Source organism: Berghia stephanieae, chromosome 2, assembly GCF_034508935.2.
Source record: "Berghia stephanieae isolate SIO BIC M18660-M18661 chromosome 2, UCSD_Bste_1.3, whole genome shotgun sequence".
In the NCBI taxonomy this organism is placed as follows: Eukaryota; Metazoa; Mollusca; class Gastropoda; order Nudibranchia; family Aeolidiidae; genus Berghia; species Berghia stephanieae.
Genome location: NC_088361.1, coordinates 109,653,600 through 109,667,994, shown reverse-complemented (window position 1 = coordinate 109,667,994; position 14,395 = coordinate 109,653,600). Strand labels below are relative to the sequence as shown.

The window sequence follows — 14,395 nt, the reverse complement described above, 5'->3', positions numbered from 1 at the left end:
CGTTCAGTTAGTTTTTATCTCCTGGATTGGCAACCCTGTAATTACTATCATTATATCAACGTACACCGGCATTCACTACACAACGTGCTAACTACAATCTAACATTATCTAAAACTAAGACTCATGGATGTTTTAGGTCTATTCACAAGAAAGAGAAAAAAAGAAGAGAAGCCTCTTTTTTTTCTGTGGATCTAATTTTACACCACATGTTTACACCCCCAATGGCACTGCATATAAACACCACAATAGAAATAGTCAAAGTCAAAGCCAAGACTAAGATAAAGATGCCAAATCAAAATCCAGTTTGTTTTTTACCAACTCAAATTGCATCAAATTTTAGAAAATGACATTTGGTACTGAAACCGTCATACTGGCAATTAAATTCCGCCTTATTTGTTTTTTTCAATCAGTTCAGTAAGTCAGTAAGAAAATAGTTAATCAGCATTCAATCCATTGTCCACTCACCATTAAAATGTCACGACTTACCTATTAACTGTATTGGCATATTTAATATCATTTCATTTGTGGGAATCAATCACACACTGCTGACTATGACAAGCCTTCTGAGACAGCCATCTTACCATTTCGGCCACTTGACTGAGGAATGAGGACCCTTATATAACCCCTGGACTAATAATTTGTTAAGTATTTTTCAAAACTTTTATTGATATTTATATTATTTTTTTTTTCTTTTCAGGTTACGAAAATGTATGGATATTGTTAAAAAGAGCAGAGTTTCAACAAGGTGTCCGTGAATAATCATAGGCTGTGATTCACATACCCATATGCCAATAATATAATCACAGCATTAATGTTAATATATTTACAGTAAATTTTCCATTTCCATGGAGGCTGAGGCTGAAGTTCTGGTAGGACAAGTCAAGAAAAATAAATCATGTCAGATTTGAGACTAAGACACCATTTGGCGGAAGACTCGTTTTCACTCGGGTATTGTACTACATTAGCGTTTCCTTATTTTGACATTGATATTATTTTAAACCAAATGCTTCTCAACTTGAGCTCGTCATGAAGCTGTTATAAGTATTATTAATCTTTTTGAATAAAAAAATTTTGAAGCTGTTATAAATTAATCTTTTTTTGTTGTTTTTTTTGAATCTGCTGTTATATTATTAATCTTATTTATAGTTTTTAAAGCTGCTGTATTATAAATCTTGTATTCATTTATTTATTTATTTATTTATTTATTTATTTTGAAGCTGTTATATTATTAATCTTATTTATATTTTTAAAAAATAAAAATTAAGCTGTTATTATTAATCTTTTTTTTTTCAGTTGTTTTACTTTTACAATCCATAGCCTTGGACTGTGGCAGCTTTGTATGTGCATTTATTTTCAGATTGGTGATAAGAGAACTGGAGAGTGGGGCAGATCCCAATGCCATTTCACAGGATGATGGGGTCAGTGCCATGCATTTGGCTGCTGGTCTGGGCAAGGAGGTCACGGGCTGTCTCATCCAATATGGAGGGGATCCAAATATCAGGTAGAACCAAATCCATACCTGCCAACCCTTCCTTCCGCTTTTGGCAGAATTATTCCTATTTTCACTTTTTTCCTTTACCACTATTCCGCCATTGTCTTTTAAATTCCGATTTTCAAAAAAGATGATAATGGTAAGAAGAAAAAATGGGGGGTTAAAAAGGTGAATTTATTAATTTTTTAAATTAATGATTGCCAAAAGGGAGTTAAGTAGGAAAATTAATTGCACTCCTCTCCCCCTTCTTCATTCCATTACCGAACACATGTGATAATTATGTAGTCAGTGATGCCAAAACTCCGGTTTCACCGGAAAAAACTCCGGTCTGGAGCAAAAAATTCCGGGCTCCTGGCAACTTCCGTCAAATTCCGGTGAGGTCAATTTGCTCCAAGGATACCCCCCCCCCTTCCAACCACCACATCATCATCATTACCACTAGTATTACAACCATCATCACCACCACTACTACTGCAACCACCACCACATCATCATCACTACCACTACTACTACAACCACCACTACCACATAATCTTCACGACCTCTACTACTACAACCACCACCACATCATCATCACTACTACTACAACCACCACACTACATCGTCATTACCACTACTACTACAACCACCACCACCACATCATCATTACCACTACTACTACAACCACCACCACCACATCATCACCACCACTACTACTGCAACCACCACCACATCATCATCATTACCACTACTACTACAACCACCACCACCACCACATCACCATTACCACTACTACTACAACCACCACCACCACATCATCACTACCACTACTACTACAACCACCACTACTACTACAACCACCACAACCACATCATCATTACCGCTACTACTACAACCACCACCACCACCACATCATCACTACCACTACTACTACAACCACCACTACCACATCATCACTACCACTACTACTACAACCACCACAACCACATCATCACTACCACTACTACTACAACAACCACCACCACCACATCATCACTACCACTACTACTACAACCACCACAATCACATCATCACTACCACTACTACTACAACCACCACCACATCACTACCACTACTACTACAACCACCACCACATCACTACCACTACTACTACAACCACCACCACCACCACATCATCACTACCACTAATACTACTACAACCACCACCACAACATCATCATCACTACCACCACTACTACAACCACCATAACCACCACATCATCATCGCTACCAATACTACTACAACTACCACCATCACCTCATCTTCATCACTACCACCACTACTACTACTACAACCACCACCACCACATCATCATCATCACTACCACTGCTACTACAACCACCACATCACCATCACCATCACTACTACTACTACTACTACTACTACTGCTAATGCTACTACTATACTACAACAACAACCACTACAATATCATCATCACTACCACTACTACTACAACCACCAGCACCACATCATCATCACGACCAGTACTACTACAACCACCACCACCACATTATCATCACTACCACGACTACTACTACAACCACCACCACATCATCATTACCATTACTACTACAACCACCACTACCACATCATCATCACTACCATTTGTACTACAACCACCACCACCACATCAACATCACTACCACCACTACTACAACCACCACCACATCATTATCATCATGACCACAACTACTACAACCACTATACCACCACCACATCATCATCACTACAACTACTACTTCAACCAGCACCACCACCATATCATCATCACTACCACCACTACCTCAACCACCACCACCATATCATCATCACTACCACTACAACTACAACATCAACCACTATCACATCTTCATCATCTCTACCACTATTACTACAACCACCAACACCACATCATCCTCACTACCACCAGTACTACAATCTCTACCATTAGGTTTTGGTGCTTTACTTCATTTGAAATAAGGAAATTTTGGGATTGTAATTTGCAATGTGTTTATGTATCATAATATACACTGTAATTCTAATCAGTTATCTATTTAGAACTATACAATATGTAAGCACAATGCCAAATATCGTTCCAATTCCTTTTTTTTTTGTACGCGGAAATTCCTCTTTCGGCGTTGAAATTCCTACGAGTGGTGGCTGAAACTCCTGTGAGCCAAATTCAAAGTTGGCATCTCTGTGTAGTTTTGCCAGCTGTGCCCGAATACTGTCCTTATGTGTTTAGTGGCAAAGTTGAAATGGTATTTTGATACAGAATTATCCATTGTCAAAAGATTCCTATTTTTTGTCTCAAATTTCTATTTTCTGACGTTCTTATTCCACTTTTGGAATATGAAGCATTGGCAGGTCTGAAATTCATGCACTTTTGCAACTAGACACAGACCTGCCAGTAGGATGAACATGGATTCATTTTTTTAATTAATTAATTTTTTTGGTCACGAAATTGGCTACGTTGATTTGTTTTTTTTTTTTTACACTCCATATTCGTACAGAATTATTATATCAAATTTCTTGTAGAAGATTGGTCGATAATTTTTTTTAAAATTTACTCATTATCGTTTTAACCTAGGTGCACATATTAGGTCTGAAAACTGAAAGCTGTTATGGGCCTCTTTTAACATTATTGTAATGGACAACATTTTGTATTGTTTGAGAGCATTTCCATCACAACTATGAGACCATGTCAAGTTGGGTTATCAGACCTCAAATAAGTACACGTTAGTTCTGGCATTTTTTTCAAAATGAACAGACTATCGTACCATTTCTGTTGAGGCTGCGGTGCTGAGTGTAAATGTGACATTGTATTGTCATCAATAATTTGGTTTGTACGTCTATTTAAAAAAATTTTTTGGGACATTAAGTCAAACAAAAAACTAGATATCAGATAATTCTTTGCTGGCTCTATGCGCATGTAGCAAATGTTTAAGATCCATGGGTACTGAAAAATGAAGAAAAGTAGGCATAAAGGCTCACTCAGATATGATTGAGTTCCTTTCTCATGCAGATTTAATTTGCAGTAATTATAAAATCTAAAACCACTGTTTATTTATATTTTTTTAAAATTTTTGTTTTTAGTTCTTTAAATCTTCAATGGCTTGTATTTGCAAAAGGCCCCACGGCCCATCACTGCAAATGTTCAGTTACAGAGTTGTTTTTGATTTATCAAAGAAAAGTTATTTAAAATTGCTGCGTATGTTATAATCAAAGTTTTTACATCAATTTTAAAGCATTATAATGTAACCATGATGGATGCTGTTGTGTCTTGTCTTATCATAATACATTTTCTTTTAATAAAAATTCAGATCTCAAAAGTACATGTTTTTATTCTTTTGTCTGTGAAAGGAATGAATAGGAAGTGACAGAAACTGAGATGAGATTTTGTAAAAATGTAGACTTGTACTGTAGGTTGTATGGAAATTTTAGTTCCATATTGGCCCACTATGATTTTATTGTAATATGCGATGAATTTATTTTTAAAAAATTCTCTTCTATTTAATTTGGATAGTTGATTTTATGGAGGAGGAAATGTGTAATATGAAATGGTAATGTTTTATTTTGTTGATTCGTGAACTTGCAGATCACAAGAACGAATGACTCCACTCCATGTAGCAGCTTCATATGGTGATCTGGCGACATTGAAATTACTCCTGTGTAATGGTGCCAATGCCAACTTACAGGATGAGGTTTGTTATAAGACATGAATTTTTGAAATTATTTGATACTGTTGCAGTTTTTTTTTTTAAATTGAAATTATTTTTTTAAAAATATTTATGACAATGAAAAGAAACCATTTTGTTGCACAAATTTAAAAAAAAAATCAACATATCTTTTATTTCTTTTTAAAAAACCATTAGAAATTAAGTACATCATGGAGACATTTTCTTAAGACTCATTTTAAGGAAATTTTGATTTTGTCTTGGAAATGGCTCTAGAAAGTTAATTTTGCAATTAGCCAAATATTACATACCCTGTGAGCCAAATGATTCACTTAATAATAATAATAATAATAATAATAATAATAATAATAATAATAATAATAATAATAATAATATTAATAATAATAATAATAATAAGATATCTTTATTGTCCTAAAAAAAAGTGGCAATTTGTCATTTGGTTACACATTTATAACAATACAATATTAACATAGACACACTTACACAGATGCACACTAGTAACATAGTAGTCATAGGGAAAAAAAGAAACTAAACAAAACAAAAAAACAAACAAATAAAAAAACAACAAACAAACAAACAAACCGGCATCAACAACAGCATCATCATCATCATCAATATATATATATGTGTCTTAGGATGGTAACCGCCCGCTGGATCTTGCAATGGAGAATGGACATTCCCTCTGTGTCCAGGAGCTCAAAGTCCACACCATGTTGTCAAGGGTGGAAGATTGCAGTGGATTTGCATGTGAGAGACTTTTGGATTTATAAGATGATTGTTTTATTTATTTTCTCCAAGAGAACCATAACAGAGATGGGGCTAGATTTCCTTTTGAAGCCAGAGTTGTGCTGGAACTTCTTTCTCTGTGAAATTGGTCAGATATATAAATATAAGGACAAGTACGACTGGATTTATATCTGGTACACTTGAATGCATTACTAACGGTATTTTGAAATATCAGCGCTGAGAATCTTCAGTTTAAATGGTGGTTCACCTCCACCCATCACCATCGCAATTCCACATTTCTTTTTTCAAAAATTATTTTCCTCAATTAAAAAGACAAACCACAACACTAAACTTCCACTGCAACCACCACGTCATCACCCCTAGCACAACTACTACACCAAGCACATCATCCCAACCAACACCATATCATCGTCATCCTTAACACCTCTACTACAACTAACACCACATTATCATCCCTACCACCACCTCTGCTACAACCACCTTAACATCATCGTCCACCACTACTACAGCCACTACCACATCATCATACCTACTACCACTACTACTAAAACCACAACTACATCATCATCCCCATCACCATAACTACTACTACTACCACCACATGATCATCTGTACCACCACCACTAATACAGCCATCACGACATCATCATCCCCATCACCACTACAACCACCTCCACATCATCATCCCTACTGGTGGTAGTAGGTGTTGACATTGTATGATCACATGGTGCCGTCCTAAGTAGATACAATTTTGCATGTTGTTATTACACTCTGTCAACTTTTGGAATGCCTCCAAGTGGTGTCAGAAACTCCTACGAGGTACATTTAGGTTACATCTCAGTAAATTTATTGAAATTCATATTTATAGGTATTAGAGTTGCTATGAAGGGTCATAATCTTTGCGATAAAATTGGTATGCTCTTCTATATCAACTTGGTAAAAAATGTCCTTCTTTTATATGACCTGTCATTCTCACCCTTGAAATATATCAACTCAAGTATTGGAGTGAAAAATTGATCATTATTTGTGTTCTATTCTGTCTTGCATTTAATAGGTATAGATATTTTTTTGAATTGATGGGAAATTTTAATGAGATACTAGCAACTTGGGCAGGATGAGATAATGGTTATACAAATTTGTCTGAGCTTAGCGTTTTTCTCCCAGTTCAGATTTTTTTATAATCCTGTGACATTTTGTAAAAAATAGCTTCGGCCTTCTTTTTTTTTTTTTTTTCAAAACTCTCCAGTGGATCAGTTTCTAAATTGAACTACACGACATCAATGGTAATTATTTTTAAAGTAGTGATTTATGAAAAATAGACAGAAGTATAAGTTGATACAGATGTTTTTCTTTAAGTTCAGATTTTTAACAAAAATATACAGTTTTAATACGTCTTGGCGACGGTAAGTTTGTAGCTGACTTGAATTACAGAAAAATTGTCATGAAAATCTTTTTTTTTTTTTACTGCTTTATAGCAATAGTTTTATTCTTATGAGTGCTTTTCTCTTTTTACATGTTTGCCATTCCATCTGTTCAGGTGACGTCACTGTGCTAAAAATTCAAAATTGGAATTACAATTATATTTACTCAATTTTCAGGCAACTTCTCAGTAACATCAAGAATGCATTCAGTTGTATCATAAATTGTCGGTCAATTTTTATCTGGAAAAAAAAAAAGACAAAAACATTTATTATTACCTAGCTTATTGATTTTTAAAAAAATATTTTTTTAAATCTATGTTTTTCTTTTTGAATATTTTAGACTCTCATCAAGATAGAGATGGACATGGCTGTATTCAAGGTCATCAGTTGTCCTACCTTGACCACTCTTGTATTGATCCAGAAATTTTAGAAAACAAATATGCGAAAACCATCACAGAAGAACTATACGATTACCTCTCCGAAGGGAAGAATATCTGTTTTGATGCAACATCTCCAACTACCCCTCTTGTTGGTTTGAAGAATCCCTGTCGTAAACCTTGTAGTGGTTGCAATACAGATTCAAGTTCTTGCAATATTCACAAATTATCAGAAAGTCTGAATCATTGTGGATATATTCACAGTCCTCATTCATTCCAGTCCAATCACCCACAACCATCATCACCAAGACTTGGCCGTGAGTCGTCTTACACATCTCTCTCATCCCATAGAATAAATAATGATACATCTGCCAATCGATCTTGCTCATCCCCAACACTAAATCACAAGTCTTTTTCTCCATCCTTTACTCCACCAAGAATGGATTATGAATCACAACAAAGGCTTAGCAGTGGAAGATGCTTGTACTCGAACCACTCGCCTCAGGCCAGAAATCTTGGAACTACACCATACTCAGCCCCTCATTCCATTACTCATGAATCATGCTGCTCACCTCATTCATGCCAAGGAATAAATCAACAACCACCTTGTCAATCTCATTCACATCAAGAAATAAAAGAAGAATCGTTATATTTGTCAACGTCATCGCAGAGAATAAATCGTGGGTCGACCTGTCAAACACACTCACCAGAAAGAATAAATCATGGATCCCCTTGTCGATCTTATTCACCACAGGGAATAAATCAAGGATCATTATATTTGTCACAGTCACCACAAAGAATAAATCATAGGTCACCTTGTCGACCTCACTCGCCAGAAAGAATAAATCATAGGTCACCTTGTCGACCTCACTCGCCAGAAAGAATAAATCATAGGTTACCCTGTCAACCTCAATCACCAGAAAGAATAAATCATAGGTCACCTTTTCGACCTCACTCGCCAGAAAGAATAAATCATAGGTCACCTTGTCGACCTCACTCGCCAGAAAGAATAAATCATAGGTCACCTTGTCGACCTCACTCGCCAGAAATAATAAATCATAGGTCACCTTGTCGACCTCACTCACCAAAAAGAATGAATCAAGGCTCATTTCACGTGTCTCAGTCACCTCAAAGAGGATGTCATGGAAATAGCAACATATCATCAGCTGAAATGATTAAATATGTGAAAAATAATTCTTTAGACTCAGAAGTCCATGATTTTCATCCTCCAAAAAATGTGCATAGATATTTTCCTTCATATATACTTTCAAATTATGATGTTATTCATTCTTTTCATTCAAGTGTCAATGATAAACCTGCACCCTACCATACAACTCCCTCATATTGTCAAGAGATTTTACAGACAAAACCCGACAATGAAAACCTTTCTAGTGCATCAGGAAAGGATGAATCCAGCCATGAATATAAATCTAAATCCCATGTCACGGAAGATTGTCCTGTTAATAAACGTTTTCCATCGTTAAGTTCGTCCAATCAAAGTGTGTCTTCTACACTATCACGAGTAGCTGAATATGTTTTATCGTGTACAGATTTTGCATCCCATTGTAGTGTTGATGACACGAGTAAATTGAAGCCAAATTTGTCCTCTCATCGCATATCATCGGAGTCATCAGGTTTGGGGAAAGAAAATTTATCACCCAACGAAAGCCCATCTAAGAATAATCTATCCTCATCCTCTAATGATTCGTTTTGCACTGCAGAAAATGATTCGAGTTCCACCAGTCCTGAAGTATTGGTGAGAGATAAATGCTTAAAGTCTTCGCATCTTCCTCAGAATAGCACATCACTCAGTCAAAACTCAGCATTGAAAGGAGATATTTTTGGTGGTGAGAGAGATTCATCCCAACGATGGCATCCTCCCACAGTTTTACACAGGAATCTACTTGATGACAGTATTATGACGTCAGAGAATAGTTTCACGGTTCCAGATAAAATTAACTTATCCAGGCCCAAATTCACAAATGTAAACAACGAGTTACAGAAAAAAAGGAAAGAATTAGGTTATAGTTCATTCCCAAGGATCTACAATTACAATAGCAAAGAGAATGAAGCCCTTTGTTTAGACAATAGCTTATTCAGTACAATGACATTTGAGGAAGTTCTGCATACAGATCCTGAAAGTGGGATAACTCTAGTAGAAAAATGGATCCCGTCTGAATGTGGGAGCAGTATTGTATCCTCCAGACGTTCCCTGGAAAGCTTGAACAGCAAATTGAGTCAGGATTCACAAGCAACACTCATATACGATTGGAAAACCTTGAAGCAGGTGTCAAAGTCAGACTCCTGTAATGATTCAACCCAAACAATTTCATTTCCCAATGACAATGGTCGTGTTAATGAAGATGATACGACTGAGGATACCGTCATTCCTTTGCGGTTTAAAAAATTGAGCAATGAGGAGTTGTCTCAGGAACTTCAGAAATATGGGGAGATACCAGGTCCCGTCATCGCAGCCACCAGACAAGTTTATTTGAAACGGCTCGCCAGTTTGGAGGCAGACCCTGGTCTTGTCAAAATCACCAAAAAGTGTCCAGGTAAGAATAACTATTTAATTTGAATCCATATTAAGTAGTATCGTAACATAAAAGTTGCTTTTGGTTTATTTTGCCAATCACTTCAAATATTTGTCCTTTTTTAGCTGCTAGTAATAAAAAGATAGAATATCAAGCTTGCCTATGACTACAAAAAATTAAGAGAATAATCAGTGCTGATGGTTTTCCTCGGATCCGCGGTAATCCGCGATTTTGTAGTCCAGATGAGGAATTTCCTCCTTTTAAAAATTATATTTTCTCGAAACAATGTGCTAGCAATGAGAGAGTTGATGTGTGGTGGAACACACAGGTATAGTTTCCCACTCTCCAGAAGTTAGCTAGAGTATCAATGATAGTCTTATCATCTCAATTGCTCTAAAAGTGGGGTTTAGTGCAAATAAATGGGGCTTAAAGGCAATCGTTCATTTTCTTACTTTTTCACTTTTTGTCACCATCAGCACTGAATAATGAAATTTTGTCTCAAACTGCAAAAGTACAGAAATGTTTTTGATTCAATAAGAATTGTTAAGAAGGAAAGTTTGTCAACTAGATTCCTGAAATGTTCAATCCTTTTTTAGGGCAAATTGTAAACTTTTAAAGTGACTCTGTTTTGCCTGTTCAGTTTGGGTTTTTGTTGTTGTTGTTGTTGTTGTTGCGGTTTTTTTTTGTCCTCAAGTATCAACACAGAGATAAGTGTTCATTTGTTTTTTTTTGTTTTTATCCCAATAATTTTTATTTTTTTTCATTTCTAATATGTTCATTACCTATTGCATATTTCATTAATTAAAAAATTGAAACCAGTGCCTGCTCCTCCCCAATTTGTCTCTTAGATTACCCCAATGAATTGCGTCAAGTCATGAATGGGTCATCGTTGGATTGGAGCAACGTGTCAGAGCTGGAGATGAAGATGGTGGATAATTTCCAATCCAGTCAAGGCAGGCAGTGGCGAGAGGGATGTGTCAAGTCGTCTTTTACTTACTTGTTATTGGATCCTCGAGTCACGTCTAATTTGCCCTTACGGGCCAAGGACCTCAGTAAGATATTATTACCACTACATTTGATGAAATATGTCAAAAGTAATTTTCACTGTAATTTTACTTAGAACACAAGTGAAGGAATGAATGGATGAATGATATTTAAAGGTGCACTCGAGTAGTAAGACAAAAGTGAATCAATGAATAAATGCATGACATTTAAGGTTAAATTACATATTGCATTGGTGATGGTTTGAATAGTTTAACTATATGACCAATCGCCTCATAACTGTTATGTAGGGTGCTGAAAATTGAATTAATATTCAAAACTATCAGACTTAAAAGTTGAGTTTATGGTATTCGGGAGAGTGCTGAAAACCAAGATTTTATCATTATGATCAGTTTAACTTTGACGTTTTTGTATCTGGTCCATCCTGACATAATGACGTTTTGAAGTGATGAGTCAGACATATCGATGAAATCGTTCACCATTGGTGTCAATGTTTTGTTTTGGTCTTGAATTGTCACATTCTTACTTACTTATCTGAACCAGCGACCACCTGAGCTCTAGCCCTTCTGTCCTGTGCCATGACATGAAAGTTAGTTGTCTTTTGTAGTTGTTCCAGGAGACTATACAATGTGTTACTGATGCTTGGATCAGGGATGTAAATCTTTCAGAATTTTTCTGAATTCAGATTATTTCAATTTAGAGGGGGAGGGGGGGGGGTAGAATAAAAATATAAAAAAGTAATAAAATAATTTATTTTTGAAAAACTTTCTTATTAAATACTACAACGATATAGTATCGTGCATATAAGCCCAGACATGGCAAGCTCTTTCCTTATACACAGAATCACCCCACTAGCTGTTTTGAACGGAAGTGGTTATTTCCACTACAAACGCAAGTCTTCGTTATTCGCAGGCCATGAATTCAGACAGAAAATTTCTGAACTGATTCTGAACTACATAGCAGTTATAGAGGTCCTTCAGAAAAAAAAAATTCTGAAATTTTGTTCTGTAAATAGCCACCGTGGCTACATAACGTACTCAGCGTAAAAACATCATCACAACAATCTATAGGTGTTTATTGGAGTGTGGCGGACTTTGTGAATTTCTTCTTGGTTTAAACTCGAAGCTAAGTTGATCGTTTTAGAAAATTGTTGTTTTTTTACTGTTGCATATGTTTGTTTTTATTTCATGTTGCACTGTTTTCAGCTGTTTTGACTTAGAGTTCTCTCAAGTTCTCATTCTCATACTCATACTCATATTCCTGACTAAACTAAGTTAGATAAGTAACTGTGGTCGTTGTAGTTGTAGAGGTAGACAAGTCATGAGATTACTTTGCTGTAGTAATGACCCTTCATCCAGATCAGATCTGTCCTTAGCTTTCTTCATTAGTGCTGGGCTATCCATCCTTCTCCATTCCTTTACATTGTTTCTTTTTCATATGTTTGTTTAATTATATGTTGCATCATTGATTTGAGATTCTGATTCATAGAATAGATTTTGGCCATCGAATCACTTATCAGTAGAGTTAGACTTAGGAGACTGAGCTTACAATATAATCAATTGGACATCAGGTGATTTTTTAACAGATTTATCAACCTTTGTTATATTTATATATTCATCAGTTTTCTTCACTTCCACTTTGTAGTTATAAATGGACTATGAGAAAAATACATACACAACCATTTCCTTTTATTTGAACCATTAATTTTGTAAAAAGGCAGTGTGCGAATTGGTTTCAGAATTTTTTGTCATTTGCCATTTACATCCCTGTTGGATTTTGTGGGAGGAATGTGCATCTCAGGTCTTCAAGAGGTTGACCTTTAAGCAAGTGGTCTTGAATTGTCAGATACCTACATGATAAAAGGCATCATCAAGTTTTCTGATTAAGTTGTATTTTCTTTTCACCAGGTGAACTTGAAACATTCAAAAACTTCATTTGTGGGATATTTTATATTGGAAAGGGAAAGAGGGCACGTCCATACTGCCATCTTTATGAAGCTGCATCCAAAATGGACAAAAGAAATAGCAAGGTAATTAATCTGCTATACTCGGATTTAAATGTCCCCTTGGTGTAAACCTGTGTTAGCATGCTACTCGTTTTGTCCTATGCCTATTTGTTATTAAATGTCCTCTGTTCATTTGTACTTCTGCCAAGCATGCTACTCGTTTTGTCCTATGCCTATTTGTTATTAAATGTCCTCTGTTCATTTGTACTTCTGCCAAGCATGCTTCTCGTTTTGTCCTATGCCTATTTGTTATTAAATGTCCTCTGTTCATTTGTACTTCTGCCAAGCATGCTACTCGTTTTGTCCTATGCCTATTTGTTATTAAATGTCCTCTGTTCATTTGTACTTCTGCCAAGCATGCTACTCGTTTTGTCCTATGCCTATTTGTTATTAAATGTCCTCTGTTCATTTGTACTTCTGTCAAGCATGCTACTCGTTTTGTCCTATGCCTATTTGTTATTAAATGTCCTCTGTTCATTTGTACTTCTGCCAAGCATGCTACTCGTTTTGTCCTATGCCTATTTGTTATTAACTGTCCTCTGTTCATTTGTACTTCTGTCAAGCATGCTACTCGTTTTGTCCTATGCCTATTTGTTATTAAATGTCCTCTGTTCATGGTCAGGGGAATTATAGTGAAGTATTTAGAGCATGGTGTCTACAGTGGATGCTTTATTACGATAAAGCATTAAATATTATGCAAGAAAGCTTTTTTAATTCTTTGTTTCATTTTTTTCTTCTTTTTTTTTTTTTACTTCAATACTTCCACAAAGATATGGAAAAGAAAAAAAAAGAAAAGGAAGAAGAAATATTAGTAAATTAATGAAGTTTGGATGCTTATAACAAAACTGAATACAATATAATATGCAAAATTTGATATAACTGATTGTTGGTAGGTTCTTTCAAATCTTTTCCCAGATAAGTGACAAACTTCAGCACATCATAGACATTTGGAAAAGCAATCTTGGAGTTATCTCCCTGCATTGTTTCCAGTCTGTCATCCCAGTGGAGGCGTACACGCGAGAGGCTTGCATGTTGGAGGCTATCGGTAAGTGTCATGTCCTTCCTTATATGTGACCATGCACTCAAGTTGGTAATATGTTGGATTAAATATACAAAGTCCA

The 14,395-nt window shown here is 35.7% G+C and overlaps 1 protein-coding gene across 1 annotated transcript in view; it reads left to right on the top strand.

The window, feature by feature from the left end:
• Positions 1-877: 877 nt before the first annotated feature.
• Positions 878-14,395, top strand: part of LOC144966665 (uncharacterized) — a 16,029-nt gene continuing 2,511 nt past the window's right edge. The window contains exons 1-8 of the mRNA XM_078903422.1: positions 878-948; positions 1,358-1,501; positions 5,089-5,194; positions 5,881-5,935; positions 7,697-10,288; positions 11,116-11,319; positions 13,177-13,298; positions 14,190-14,319. Of these exons, the coding sequence (XP_078759548.1) occupies positions 896-948; positions 1,358-1,501; positions 5,089-5,194; positions 5,881-5,935; positions 7,697-10,288; positions 11,116-11,319; positions 13,177-13,298; positions 14,190-14,319 (3,406 nt within the window). The 5' untranslated portion in view covers positions 878-895. The remainder of the gene's footprint in view (positions 949-1,357; positions 1,502-5,088; positions 5,195-5,880; positions 5,936-7,696; positions 10,289-11,115; positions 11,320-13,176; positions 13,299-14,189; positions 14,320-14,395) is intronic.